Here is a 15258-nt window from a genome sequence, read left to right as displayed (position 1 = left end):
GCGGGTTCAGGGGGGTAATACGCAACGCCGTGCTGGATTCCATCGGCCTCGTATCTCTAGCTGTCGAGATGACAGGCATCTTATCAGTATGGCTGTAACGGATCGTGCAGCCATGTCTCGATCCCTGCTTCAACAGATGGGGACGTTTGCAAGACAATAACCATGTGCACGAACAGGTCGACGACGTTTGCAGCAGCGTGGACTATCAGCTCGGAGACCATGGCTGCGGCTACCCTTGACGCTGCATCACAGACACGAGCGCCTGCGATGGTGTACTCAACGACGAACCTGGGTACACGCATTGCAAAACGTAATTTTTTCGGATGAATACAGGTGTAGTTTGAAGCATCATGATGGTCGCATCCGTGTTTGGCGACATCGCGGTGAACGCTCATTGGAAACGTGTATTTGTCATCGCCATACTGGCGTATCACCCGGCGTGATGGTATGGGGTGCCAATGGTTACACGTCTTGGTCACCTCTTGTTCGCATTGACGGCACCTTGAACAGTGGACTTTACATTTCAGATGTGTTACGACCCGTGGCTCTACCCTTCATTCGATCCCTGCAAAACCCTACATTTCAGCAGGATAATGCACCACCGCATGTTGCAGGTCCTGTACGGGTCTTTCTGGATACAGAAAATGTTCTACTGCTGCCCTGACCAGCCCATTCTCCAGATCTCTCACCAATTGAAAACGTCAGATCAATGGTGGCCGAGGAACAGGCTCGTCACAATACGCCAGTCATTACTCTTGATGAACTGTGGTATTGTGTTGAAGCTGTACCTGTACACGCTATCCAAGCTCTGTTTGACTCAATGCCCAGCCGTATCAAGGCCGTTATTACGGTCAGAGGTGGTTGTTCCGGGTACTGATTTCTCAGGATCTATGAACCCAAATTGCGTGAAAATATAATCACATGTCAGATCTAGTATAATATATTTGTCCAACGAATACCCGTTTATCATCTGCATTTCTTCTTGGTGTAGCAATTTTAATGGCCAGTAGTGCAGAAGGCGTCAGGGTGTGGAGATCCACCGGATATTGCTTCAAGACACGGCTGGTAGTGAATGGAAGAACTCCGACGGCACAGCGGTACAGCGTGGACATCTAGCGTCCTTATGTGTCACCACTCAAATGATGGAATCTTGGTGACATATTTCAACAGGAAAAGCCCGTTCATGATCGTCTTTCCTAGAATTATCTGCGTGATGTTGAGATACTCCTGTAGTCAGCAAGACCTTCGGATCTGACACTGATGGAACACGGGTGGGACGAGCTGGGACTTCAACTCCGCCTGAGCACCAGTATCCAGCATATCAAGGACAAGCTACTATAGCTGCGGGTCAGACATCTTCCCCATCCGAATCGCAGTACATATTCAGCCAGAGGCTGATTCAGTTTAATAATGGTAAGTGAGCTGGTGCTGCTGATTCTTTGTCAGTTTGACTTGAGCCGGCTGCTGTGGCCGAGCGGTGCTAGGCGCTTCAGTCCGGAACTGCGCGACTGTTATGGTCGCAGGTTCGAATCCTGCATCGGGTGTGGATGTGTGTGATTTCTTTAGGTTAGTTAGTTTTAAGTAGTTCTAAGTTCTAGGGGGTTGATGACCTCAGATGGTAAGTCCCATAGTGCTCAGAGCCATTTTGACTCGATTTTGTAATTACTGATACTACAACACATACCCTCTCAACACTTTAGTTTCAGTTCGTTTTTTCGCCCTTACGTCTGCTGCACTTTTCTTTTAAGGTAGTCTACACTATTCGAGTATAGCTGTTTGTGTGGCCTCATTACTATCTGACTGGCAAACCATTACTGAAACCTGGGATTATTACATTGCACGCTTCTGTCCTCTCGCCCCATATGCGGAATTCTCACATTCTACGCGACCGCTCACTGGCATTTAAGGGATACCACATCACCACTCCTTCCTCCGATTGTGCTGTACTACGTAATGTCGTGATATGGTAATAGATACCCAGGAAGTAATACACGGTTCAGATGATGTTTTGCTTCACACGTTTATTTCGTCAGAGATTGTACAGAGTTTCCTGGCGGTTGTCGCCTGCCGCAGGCCTCCTCTCCTGCTCCTCACGAGCTGGCGGTGCTGTTGCTGCTGGAGACGCTGGAAGTGCTGGAGTCGCTGGAAGTGCTGGACGAGGTGTCGCTGCTCAGCTTGGACTTGACGCTGTCGAACAGCGCCTGGGTGGAGCTCAGGGCCTGTAAACAAGCGCAATATTTACCGTCGCTCACCGTCGATGGCTGAGAATGTGCATCAGACCAAGAGTCTCTGCTCGTGTAAATTACACGGTGGAAGTAATTTCGCGGATGGCGGACAATAAATGAAAGTTAGCACCTAGACTCAGGGACAGCAACGAAGGCACCTTCAGTGTTGCATAAAAAAGTGGTAACAATATGATCTACTTCATTAAGTGGAGTGGTCTAAGTACCAAACATCTTGTTAATTTATTGCGCATAAAGACGATTTGATGCTAAAAGATTTGTTGATTGCTAACATTTCACTAAACATATTTGCAGTCTGCTTTTAACGGTGGATTACTAGCGCTCTTGTCTATTAAAAAAGACATTGATTTTGAAACTTCCTGGCAGATTAAAACTGTGTGCTGGACCGAGACTCAAACTCGGGACCTTTGCCTTTCGCGGGCAAGTGCTCTACCAAGTGAGCTATCCATGCACGACTCACGGCCCGTCCCCACAGCTGTACTTCTCCCAGTATCTCGTCTCCTACCTTCCAAACTTTACAGAAGCTCTCTCAATCGAGTATCCGCTGCCATAAAGTAGCACTAGCATGACGTTGTTTTACAGAAGTTCAATTTTCTGGCTCTATTAAGTTTATTTTTTAAATTTTTGTTTGTAGTTTCCCATGTCTGTTGGAATTTATTTGTTTTCTTTTCCGTGCCAGACTTGCTTAAGCATCTTGTTTTCTAAAACAATCTCAGATCGGACAGGGATTTATCTTAGTGGATCATCAGTTTAGCGTTAGTAGCAGTTATTTTTAGAGTTTATTGTTTTCTTCCCAACTCGTGTACTGTAGCTCATACACAGAGCTACGTCTCTCGTTTGTAATACAATTACGTAACCTGCATACACCAAATCATTTAATTTTAGTTTCCATTTCAGGTCTGCAACGTAAATATTAAGAAGAATCGGTGAAATGTTGCATTCCAGTCAGACGTCTTGATTTATTACCATCTAACCCGGTTTTGAAGTGGCTACTTTATGATTATTTTGGCGTCATTATGTATACTTTTGTTTACCTCCTTAAGGTGCATGGGGTACCTTTGCCTATCCATTATTGTCTATAATCTATTTCTGATCAAGGTGTCAGAGGGTTTTTGAAATGGAAAAAAGTAATACGTGTTTCCGATCTGACATCTCATCGTCTTTCTAAAATTCTCTTGATGCTGAAAATTTTTATCACTGTACAAGATCCTTTCCTAAACCCACTCTGCTCTTCTCCCAAGCAGCCATTTGTTTTCACTTTCAAAGAGTTATTTATTGTTTTTGAGTAATCTTTATAAGCCTAGTTCCTGAGAGTTTTACCCCTGTAATTATTCCACTCATTTCTTTGGCCATTTTTTAAATTCAGAAACTACCTCAGCGGTTTTCCAGTCAGCAGGGATTTTATAACTTCGCCGGTACTCACTGAATAGATCTAACAGTCTCAGTTCGCGCATCGTCCCTCCATACTTAATAAGTCCAGCAGTTACTCCATCTGCGCCACAACTGTTGCGATCTGTCATACTTTTCAGATCCTATTGAATGTCATCTAAGATTAGCGAATCATGAATCTTACTATAACGGGGTGCTGGGTCACCTGTATTTATTTTAGCAGTCTCGCAGAACCTTAACTTCCTGCAATGCTGCATCCACTGTTATTCATTAACTACCTTCATTCTAGCATTATCTCTCTCCGACTGATTTCAATTTTCCCTTTGCTGAATTTGCAAATGGGACGGAAAAGGAAACCTCTAAATGCTGTACAGTGATTCCTCCGCTATGCTCTGTAAACTGGGTTGTGGAGTGTTTGTGCAGATCTAGCAAGGATTACTCGCAACTCTGAGGACGGAACGAAACGGAAGCGTACCTCCTCAATGGAGGAGACGACCATCTGCGCCTTGGCGGAGGAGGCGTCGGCGGCGGCTTCGTTGAGGGCCTGCACGGCGGCGGCGGCCTGCTGCATCGCCTGCTCGGCACTCGCGATGTTGTCCTGCGTCGCGTTGCCCACGGCGGCCACCGCCGTCTCCATGGCGGACACCGCGCTGGACGCCTTGTCGGCCAGGTCGGACGCCGCGTCGGAGAACGCGCTCTCCACCAGCGACTGCAACAGCAAGGCGGACACGTCAGCCGATACCGGGCTCTCTACCGTCTCACACGTCTGAGCCCCAGAACCCTCGGTTACCAGAGTGTACGCGCAGATGTACTATGATTGTAGACACTACTGACGCTCTCGCCTCAGCGCATGATCTAGAATTTTATACGTACACTGTTCACACATTTGAAACTCATACACAGTTTTGAACGTAACAGACATAGCCATGCCCTTTTGTATCATTATTATAATTATTAAATTTATTATTAGTTAAACGGACAAACAGATAAGTGGGAATCACACAGCCAAACACTGGCACGCCAAAAGTTTATTCAGGCGTTTTCCCAGGTTTTGACAGATGTAAACCCCATGGTTCCATCGCAGTTATCTTCTTTTCACATATGTTTTTCTTTCCAACTTCTCCTGTTGCCCCTTTTAGAGATGTCCATTCCTCTTCAACTGTACTAAGCTATTCCTTACTGCTCTATCTATAGCCTTAGAGAACTTCAAGTGTGTATCGTCATCCCTTAGTACTTCTGTAGGCCATTTCTTTGCTTATTGATTCTTACTGACTAATCTCTTGAACTTCAGCCTACTGAGCATCAGCGCTGCATTGCGATCTGAGTCGGTATCTGCTTCTCGGTCGGGTTCGATTCCCGGCGGGGTCAGAGATTTTCTCTGCCTCGTGATGACTGGGTGTTGTGTGATGTCCTTAGGTTAGCTAGGTTTAAGTAGTTCTAAGTTCTAGGGGACTGATGACCATAGATGTTAAGTCCCATAGTGCTAGGAGCCATTTGAACCATTTTTTTGCTTCTCGGTACGTCTTACAGTCCACTATCTAATTTCGGAATGTTTGTCTGACCAAGATATAATCTAATTGAAACCTTCCCTCATCACCCGGTCTATCCCAAGTATAGCTCCTCCTCTCGTGATTCTTGACCAGAGTATTCGCTATTACTAGCTGAAATTTATTGTAGAACTCAATTAGTCTTTCTCCTCTCTCATTCCTTGACCAGTCCCCATATTCTCCTGTAACCTTTTCATCTACTCCTTCCCTTATAGCTGCGTTCCATTCCACCATCACTATTACATTTTCATCTCTCTTTACATTCTCTACTTCCCTTTCAATATCCTCATATACTTTCTCTATCTCTTCATCTCCAGCAAGAGATGTTGACATGTATATCTGAACTATTGTTGTCGGTTTTGGTTTGCTATAGATTGTTATAAGAACAAACCTATCACTAACCTGATCAGTGTAATATACTCTTTGCCCCAACTTTCTATTCGTAACGAATTCTAATCCGGTTATACCATTTTCTGCTGCTGTTGATATTACTCTATATTCATCCGACAAGAAATCCTTGCCTTCTTTCCATTTCACTTCACTGAGCCCTACTATATCTAGATTGAGCCTTTGCATTTTCCTTGTCAGATTTAATAGCTTTCCTACCATATTCAAGCTACTGACATTCCACCCCCCGCGTCGTAGAACGTTATCCTTTCGTTGCATTAGCAAGTGCAAGTGCAAGTACAAGTGAAAGTGCATTAGAAGTGAAAACCAATCGGCACGTTTACGAGCAATTATCCGTTTTGCTTCACCTCATTATTCTTCGAGAGTTTTTGAAACTTTATTCCAGACCAGTTCTCGTTTTCTGCACATGCCACACAGATAAACCATTTGTCTTCGCTGAAAGCAATTCAAAATATAGGTAGTCTCAGTACTTGCCAATTCGCTGACAACTTTAGTGCATCTGTACACTTAATCGCCAGTCATCGATAAGAACGCACACTTTCGTCATCAACCTTGTGGTCGGTGAAAACGTTGACGACATTACAATGGGTTATGGCAGTTTTGGGCTACTGAGAGGTGGCGAAACGACATCTAATGTCTCCGGGAACCACCAATAAACATTTTGCCTGTACCAAAAGTTGTTCTCCGTGACGTGATCTATCACTCCTAAAGGTCCCATGTAAGGACTTGTAGACATCCTGCACATGTTCAGTAATCAGAATCTTACAGTTTACAAACCTTAGCTCAAAACTAGCAATGAAACATTAATTATAATTATGGATTAGTGCACGGTTTCACTTTCAGTGTCCTACGATCATTTGTGTAGTGAACGATAGCTGCACCTTTCTCTCTAAATTTTAAGGTTTGCGTTGTTCATTTCGACCACTGACTTAAGAATAATTACTACGATAACAGTTAAGGGTTCCCTGGATGTTTTGTCAGCCAGTATTGGTACGTACAAGGTAATTTTGTACACACAAAATTATTATGTCGATCATTTCGATCGAGACCTTCTGCAAACGCGCCACATATTCTTCGAACACTTTACCATCTCTCTCTCTCTCGTTTTCCACACACAACACTGCCTGTAAATTAATGAAAACTGGTGTGCACGATGCCAAAAATCACAAACAGTTACCTTTTCTGGTAGTTAATTTCCCCATTATCTCAGCATGCCATGCAAAATCGTCTCACGTCAAACGATTCGTCAACTTACCTCAATTTTGTTCAGCTGTGTAGACGTGGAGTTCAAAGCATCTTTTACTTTGGCAGCCATGGCGTCGTTAAATGCCTCTGCGCTGTTGAAGATGTTGTCTGCAACGTTCTTCGCAGTGCTTGCGGCGTTGTTCATTGCATTCGTGATCGCATCAATCATGCTTTCAATGCCTGAAGAGGAACTCTGTCGAAAAGCAACAAATATCAATCATTGACTCGGGTATAGTTTACGATACTCTCCAGCAAAGTCACTTTCAGCTAAAGCATTACTTTATAGTGGACACTAAACCAAAGGCTGATTTATTAGATGTGCTTGAATCGCTAACGGAACCTAATACCTAGTTGTTGATACTGAATATTCCGATACCACGAATGAACATATACCAGATGCTGAGCCACTACTGTGCAAAAAGAACTCTCGCTTCTGTTTACAGTGATACTGCAGCTGCAATAGGCATTGCGTAGCAACATGCATTCGGAAGACCCTTGGAATTACATTATGCCTTAGAATAGACATAAAATTTCATCCATGCGTAATTTATATGGTGAAATAACATTTTCTTGCAGACATAAGGATCACAACTTTATCTTCGACAAGGATAGAAGCTGAAGTTACGAATTAAAATACAGTCAAAATTTGCTTATGCAGCGACATAGCAAGACAAATGTGTAACTATAATTTATGTTAGAGTAAGTTATAAAGAGACATTTCATAATTACTTACTTCGGAGCTAGTTGCGTTGTTCGCGGTGGTCGCATTACCCGAAGAAGAAGCGGTAGAGTTGTCAGAGGTAGTCGCATTGGTCGAAGCGCTGTTGCTGTTCCCATTCACGGCGTTCTCAATACCTTGCTGGATTCCGTTTGCAACTGCTTCCGCTCCCTCTTTGATATCACTGATGATTTCTCCGATGTCAAAAAACAAGGGAGACGCAGACACCTAAAGTAAAGAAACGACAAATATTAAGTTTCTTTCAGGATAAGAGAGACATTAGACTATGACAAGTATATCATTTACCTTCACGATATGACTTAAATTCGCTTTTCGTATTCTTTCACCCACTCCCACTCTTACATACGTTAACAGTAAGTTTTTGTTATTAGATATCACTAGATATTTTCACACTTATTTTATTACCTTTATGTCCTCCTCAAGCTCAGCAAATTTTCCGTTTTGGCTGATAATTGCGAATTACAATGATATTCGCTGATCCCAACAAGTCTGATTAGTAAAGCTGTCAAATCTCAAAGTTTTCTCATATAAATTCCAATTTAATGCATTTACTTTAACAAGGACAACGACCTCGTGATATAGTGTTATGGCGGAGACCTTTAATCTAACTTCATCTATTCACATAAAAGCAAATATACACATACATACTTCTGCAAAAAAATTTCTGACATCAACAAGCTTGTCTTTCCATTCACTTTCAGCAGCCATTTTAGTAATGGACTCGAAAACTAGTGTTTTCACTCTTACATTGCTTTCACAGTGCCACGCCTTCCAGCTAGAATATTTATTGAGGTATTTGAAAACCATTGGCATATTCAACTTGAATGTAGGATTTTAGGATTCAGGGAAACTGTTCAGCTTACAGATTGAGTCCGTGATGGTGTTACAAACTTTCAGCGATGACGGCGAAGGGTAAAGGTATCATTATGAGTCATGAGACCCTAGTCCAGAAACGACAGAGTTGAAAGTTATAAGAGAAAATCATTCTGACATCTCTGACGGGTGATCACTTCCACTGCAAGCTCTCTGCTTCCCGTATTTTGGGAGATGATAGTATGGACGTAAACAAACAAAAAATTGTCTGTTAAGCATGAGCTCTAAACAGCATAACTTGAACACTTCTCCATAATCTATACTGTGGAACAAATCTCTTTTACTACGAGCTCTTTGTCTTCCATGTTATGAGAAGTGTAGTCTGTCCAGTAAACATGGCCTCTGATTTGTATACCTTAAAAGCTATGAACACTTGTTCATCTTTCCTATAGTGAAACAAATTTCTTCTTCTGAACATGTACTTATAGCTCTTAAAGTATACATTTTAGACCCAATATTTATTAGACCTTTTTTCTAGTTTTTTTTCATAATGTCTTCTCCCAAAATATGAAAAGCAAAGAACTTCCGGTAGAAGGGGTCTGTTGTTACATGTATCAGATAAAAATTCCTTATACTTTTGTTTATGGACCGAAATTTCAAACTGACACATTTATGCTTCTCCATCATCCCTGAAACTTTTCACCATCATTACGGAATTACCATGCTTATCTGCAACATAAGTAAGTTTCGTGTGAGAGCACATTTTTTTGAAGAGGTACCTCTTTGTAACGATACTAATTACCGTAACTGTGTAGTTCTTCTAGAGGAGCATCAGGCTTTTGTCATTGTAGCAGTTGTTTTTTTCTGTCGTTACAGAATGACATTTGCTAACTTCATACGCCTAAAAAGCAATTTCGTTTCTGGCCGTAGGAAGCCTTCGAGAACAAGTAATCCCAATAAACTCCTCACACGTAGCTAGAGAACATGATCAACTAGAACAGATTGTACATGGAATAACAGCAAAATGTGAAATATCAGAGGCAGCTTTTAGTGGAAGACACACCGATGTGCTGAAACACTATGCGTGTTAGTAAAACTATGGAGAGTAACGCAGCGGCGATTCTGCGTGGCATGTCTCTGGTAGATTTTCAGTGGTACGTGACACCAGATGTCTACGCAGGGTCACGTTTTTCCCGTAAATTGAGGGCCGTAGGTTTGTTATCAGGAGAAATAAAACTGGCGTTCTACGGATCGGAGCGTGGAATGTCAGATCCCTTAATCGGGCAGGTAGGTTAGAAAATTTAAAAAGGGAAATGGATAAGTTAAAATTAGATATAGTGGGAATTAGTGAAGTTCGGTGGCCGGAGGAACAAGACTTTTGGTCAGGTGATAACAGGGTTAAAAATACAAAATCAAGTAGGGGTAATGCTGGAGTAGGTTTAATAATGTATAAAAAAATAGGAGTGCGGGTTAGCTACTACGAACAGCATAGTGAACGCATTATTGTGGCCAAGATAGACACAAAGCCCATGCCTACTACAGTAATACAAGTTTATATGCCAACTAGCTCTGCAGATGATGAAGAAATAGATGAAATGTATGACGAGATAAAAGAAATTATTCAGGTAGTGAAGGGAGACGAAAATGTAATAGTCATGGGTGACTGGAATTCGTCAGTAGGAAAAGGGAGAGAAGGAACCATAGTAGATGAATAAGGGTTGGGGGGAAGAAATGAAAGAGGAAGCCGCCTTGTAGAATTTAGCACAGAGCATAACTTAATCATAGCTAACACGTGGTTCAAGAATCATAAAAGAAGGTTGTATACCTGGAAGAATCCTGGAGATACTAAAAGGTATCAGATAGATTATATAATGATAAGACAGAGATTTAGGAACCAGGTTTTAAATTGTAAGACATTTCCAGGGGCAGATGTGGATTCTGACCACAATCTATTGGTTATGAACTGCAGATTGAAACTGAAGAAACTGCAAAAAGGTGGGAATCTAAGGAGATGGGACCTGGATAAACTGAAAGAACCAGAGGTTGTAGAGAGTTTCAGGGAGAGCATAAGGGAACAACTGACAGGAATGGGGGAAAGAAATACAGTAGTAGAAGAATGGGTAGCTCTGAGAGATGAAGTAGTGAAGGCAGCAGACGATCAAGTAGGTAAAAAGGCGAGGGCTGGTTGAAATCCTTGGGTAACAGAAGAAATATTGAATTTAATTGATGAAAGGAGAAAATATAAAAATGCAGTAAATGCAGCAGGCAAAAAGGAATACAAACGTCTCAAAAATGAGATCGACAGAAAGTGCAAAATGGCTAAGCAGGGATGGCTAGAGGACAAATGTAAGGATGTAGAGGCTTGTCTCACTAGGGGTAAGATAGATACTGCCTACAGGAAAATTAAAGAGACCTTTGGAGAGAAGGGAACCACTTGTATGAATATCAAGAATTCAGATGGCAACCCAGTTCTAAGCAAAGAAGGGAAGGCAGAAAGGTGGAAGGAGTATATAGAGGGTTTATACAAGGGCGATGTACTTGAGGACAATATTAAGGAAATGGAAGAGGATGTAGATGAAGACGAAATGGGAGATAAGATATTGCGTGAAGAGTCTGACAGAGCACTGAAAGACCTGAGTCGAAACAAGGTCCCGGGAGTAGACAACATTCCATTAGAACTACTGATGGCCTTGGGAGAGCCAGTCATGACAGAACTCTACCATCTGGTGAGCAAGATGTATGAGACAGGCGAAATACCCTCAGACTTCAAGAAGAATATAATAATTCCAATCCCAAAGAAAGCAGGTGTTGACAGATGTGAAAATTACCGGACTATCAGTCTAATAAGTCACAGCTGCAAAATACTAACGCGAATTCTTTACAGACGAATGGAAAGACTGGTAGAGGCGGACCTCGGGGAAGATCAGTTTGGATTCCGTAGAAATGTTGGAACACGTGAGGCAATACTAACCTTATGACTTATCTTAGAAGAAAGATTAAGAAAAGGCAAACCTACGTTTCTAGCATTTGTAGACTTAGAGAAAGCTTTTGACAATGTTAACTGGAATACTCTCTTTCAAATTCTGAAGGTAGCAGGTATAAAATACAGGGACCGAAAGGCTATTTACAATTTGTACAGAAATCAGATGGCGGTTATAAGAGTCGAGGGGCATGAAAGGGAAGCAGTGGTTGGGAAATGAGTGAGACAGGGTTGTAGCCTCTCCCCGAAGTTATTCAATCTGTATATTGAGCGAGCAGTAAAGGAAACAAAAGAAAAATTCGGAGTAGGTATTAAAATTCATGGAGAAGAAGTAAAAACTTTGAGGTTCGCCGATGACATTGTAATTCTGTCAGAGACAGCAAAGGACTTGGAAGATCAGTTGAACGGAATGGACAGTGTCTTGAAAGGAGGATATAAAATGAACATCAACAAAAGCAAAGCGAGGATAATGGAATGTAGTCAAATTGAATCGGGTGATGCTGAGGGAATTAGATTAGGAAATGAGACGCTTAAAGTAGTAACGGAGTTTTGCTATTTAGGGAGTAAAATAACTGATGATGGTCGAAGTAGAGAGGATATGAAATGTAGACTGCAATGGCAAGGAAATCGTTTCTGAAGAAGAGAAATTTGTTAACATCGAGTATAGATTTAAGTGTCAGGAAGTCGTTTCTGAAAGTATTTGTATGGAGTGTAGCCATGTATGGAAGTGAAACATGGACGATAACTAGTTTGGACAAGAAGAGAATAGAAGCTTTCGAAATGTAGTGCTACAGAACAATGCTGAAGATAAGGTGGGTAGATCACGTAACTAATGAGGAGGTATTGAATAGGATTGGGGAGAAGAGAAGTTTGTGGCACAACTTGACTAGAAGAAGGGATCGGTTGGTAGGACATGTTCTGAGGCATCAAGGGATCACCAATTTAGTATTGGAGGGCAGCGTGGAGGGTAAAAATCGTAGAGGGAGACCGAGAGATGAATACACTAAACAGATTCAGTAGGATGTAGGTTGCAGTAGGTACTGGGAGATGAAGAAGCTTGCACAGGATAGAGTAGCATGGAGAGCTGCATCAAACCAGTCTCAGGACTGAAGACCACAACAACAACAACAGGTTTGTGGGCTTGGAGGTGTCACCCAGTCGCATCCCTGGTTTGTTCCACTGTGTTCGTATCATGCGGGTTTGGTGGCCAATACATAACGTGAGATCACTGCCATCCCCCTCAAGCCAGTATAGGGGAGTCTGGCCTTCTGACACGGCCAGTTGCCCTACTGAAAGGTGCTAGGGCCGTCATGAAGCATGAAGGGATGGAAGTGATCCGTAATAACATTCACTTACTGTACTTCGACATGTAATTATTACGAAAACATATACAACGCGCGTGTCTCTGCAGGGTTAAAGGATTTAAATTCGTTTCACATTCTTGAATTCACCGCAATTCTGACTTCATGTACTCGTCTTAAGTGAGCATGTGTTATATCTTACGTTTGGATGTAAAACGTAAACTTTTTTTAAATAAGGGGAGAGATATGATTTGCAAGTTGCTGCATCAATGCAACGGACAGTTCCCATGTTAATTGTGTCATTGATCAAAGCCAATAATTGTGACGTAAATTTGACTTTAACTTTTAGAGCCACTGTATCTGTTGTTTCAGAGCATTCGGAATCGTGAGTAACCATTGTGCAAGAAGATATATCTTTATTGATAGAAATAGTAAAGGATTCATGTGAACTGATACCTATAATCATACAGAATTTCTGCTAAAATGGCTACTCACCTACATATACATTTAAGAGAATAGCCTTCACAAAAATAGTGCGACGAGATCAAAACATTCCAGGTAGAATTACAATCGCCAAAACTCTTATAAAGTGGTTTCGCCATTGTGGTGATTCAGAGATTCAACGAAAATAAAATCGAAACTAAACTACTAATTGACAGAAAAAAAAATCTCATTCGGCGAATAGACCATCGCGCTGTTCGCAACCAAAAGCTTACGATCCAGCCATTCTCCACATGTAAGGCGTTGTGGACATAATGCAATGGTCAGGATGGTATGGTCATTATGAAAGGAAAGGTAACTGGTGGATTTCTGCGAATACATTTTAAGTGACAAACGTATGACTTAAAGTAACTTAGGAGGTTAGCTCCCATTCTAGTATTAGTTTCAGAATTACTGCCATCTTCACAAATCCACGTGTAAAGGTAACACAAGGACAAAAGCGTTTCCAGTTGAGTCATCTCATGTTACGTTCACAGCTGATACCGCTCGTGTCCTTGTGCTACGTTTGCACTTGGATTTCTGAAGATGAAAGTAATTCCGAAACGCGTCATGCATAACTTATGTTCAATAAACTCATTCCTCACCTACTGTATCATTTTATGCCACCTACCAATCTTAACTACAGATTAAACATAATCAAACTTTAGATGATTGTGTTCACTGTCGTGCCAACGGTGTAGCTCTTGTTGCCAGGATGGAATTGCATCTAAACACCACTGGAAATGTCAACAATTAGTCTGCTGAGAAAACAATGAAATAAGACGTCTCCTCTGGCACTAATTATTGCCGAATTTGAATATTACCATCCGGTGTTGTCCATATTCGCAGACTAATATAGCACTGTCCTGCAAAGGATCGGAACAGTTTCTGTTTCATTAAAAGTATCTGTACACTGTACTATGTGAGCTTCTCGTAGTATTTAATCAAACTCCCGAAAACGTTAAACGTGAGTTTACACACCAATAGCTTGCTGAAACACGTGCAGTTTCCTATGTGACAGTAGCCAGTAGAACAGCCTGTCGTGGTTTATTTGGTAAATGGTTTAAAACACAGCTAGCAGAATCGGCTCGCTCTGGTTGTAACATCTAAAGATTGTCAGGATGGCGAAGATATTAAGGCCAGCAACAAACGAAGCAGTGGTTTCAAAGATGTGTGTACAGAAGCTGTATAAGATAAAATGCAGAGAATCCATTGTTCTCAATGGCAAAAAGGAACCAGTTTTAATGTGATTTTCTGTCCCTAGAAGTCCAGGAAATCTGTTGAGGCTGTTGTGCAAAGATACAATTTATCATGGAAGCGGGTAAGTGGGTGCTCATAATCCACCAAGCCCAAGAGATTAAGTTCGTACCCAGGATAACATATGGCTGAGTGTGAACCTCGTGCTACATACCTGCGCTACCACAGCCAATGCGACGACGATCACCAACTTGGAAGCCATGTTGTCTGAGGACGACTCGGTACAAGTGCAATACCTTGACGGTTGGGCGGTGTTTTATAGGCACCCACCGTCAGCAGTCACACTTGCTGACGTTAATCGCAGGTGTCTCTAACACTTCCGCTGCAAACAGTACCGCCTGTACACTTGTTTATTCAGGTGGTGGAAACGATAGTATACAAAAGTCTCCGAACATCCGTAATGTTTCTCACCCGTTAGTGTTGAAATGTGGAAATTCTGACTCGAAACAAAGCAAAGGGCTTTGTCTACCTTCAATTTACCACTGTACCACGAATACAGATATGTAACGTTGGATTATTCTAACATTCCATTGCCTAATTGATCTTGTATTCCCCAGTTCCAATTCTTCAACAAGAAACGGGACACAACATTAATAAAACCCTGAAACATCCTAAGAAATTGCCTAATGGTTTTGCATTGCCAGTAAAAAGAGAATAAAGAGATTGTATGACGGTGCAAGTCAGCAATGACCTTAATGTATTCTCATATTTATAATGTGATGAAAACAAAGTACAGAAAATTTATCAGACAATTGGAATATCAGTAAATAACGTGAAGGGGATGAAAATGTAATAGTCTCGAGAATAGATGGAATAACAGAATTATTTGAAAGTGCATACCAACTACAAAAGAGAG

General features: G+C 41.8%; 1 protein-coding gene across 1 annotated transcript; it reads right to left on the bottom strand.

Annotated features, from left to right (window-relative positions):
• Nucleotides 1-2001: 2001 nt before the first annotated feature.
• On the bottom strand, nucleotides 2002-14689 carry LOC124596595 (uncharacterized serine-rich protein C215.13-like). Its single transcript, XM_047135790.1, has 5 exons — nucleotides 14557-14689; nucleotides 7566-7778; nucleotides 6843-7025; nucleotides 4108-4341; nucleotides 2002-2219 (listed from the first exon to the last, which is right to left on the bottom strand). Exons 1-5 carry the CDS (start codon nucleotides 14602-14604, stop codon nucleotides 2091-2093), a joined length of 807 nt encoding a protein of 268 aa, XP_046991746.1. The 5' UTR covers nucleotides 14605-14689; the 3' UTR covers nucleotides 2002-2090.
• Nucleotides 14690-15258: the final 569 nt, after the last annotated feature.

Source organism: Schistocerca americana, chromosome 2 (assembly GCF_021461395.2).
Source record: "Schistocerca americana isolate TAMUIC-IGC-003095 chromosome 2, iqSchAmer2.1, whole genome shotgun sequence".
NCBI classification, from domain to species: Eukaryota; Metazoa; Arthropoda; class Insecta; order Orthoptera; family Acrididae; genus Schistocerca; species Schistocerca americana.
Note: the sequence above shows the minus strand (reverse complement) of the source record. Positions and strands in the feature narration are given on the sequence as shown.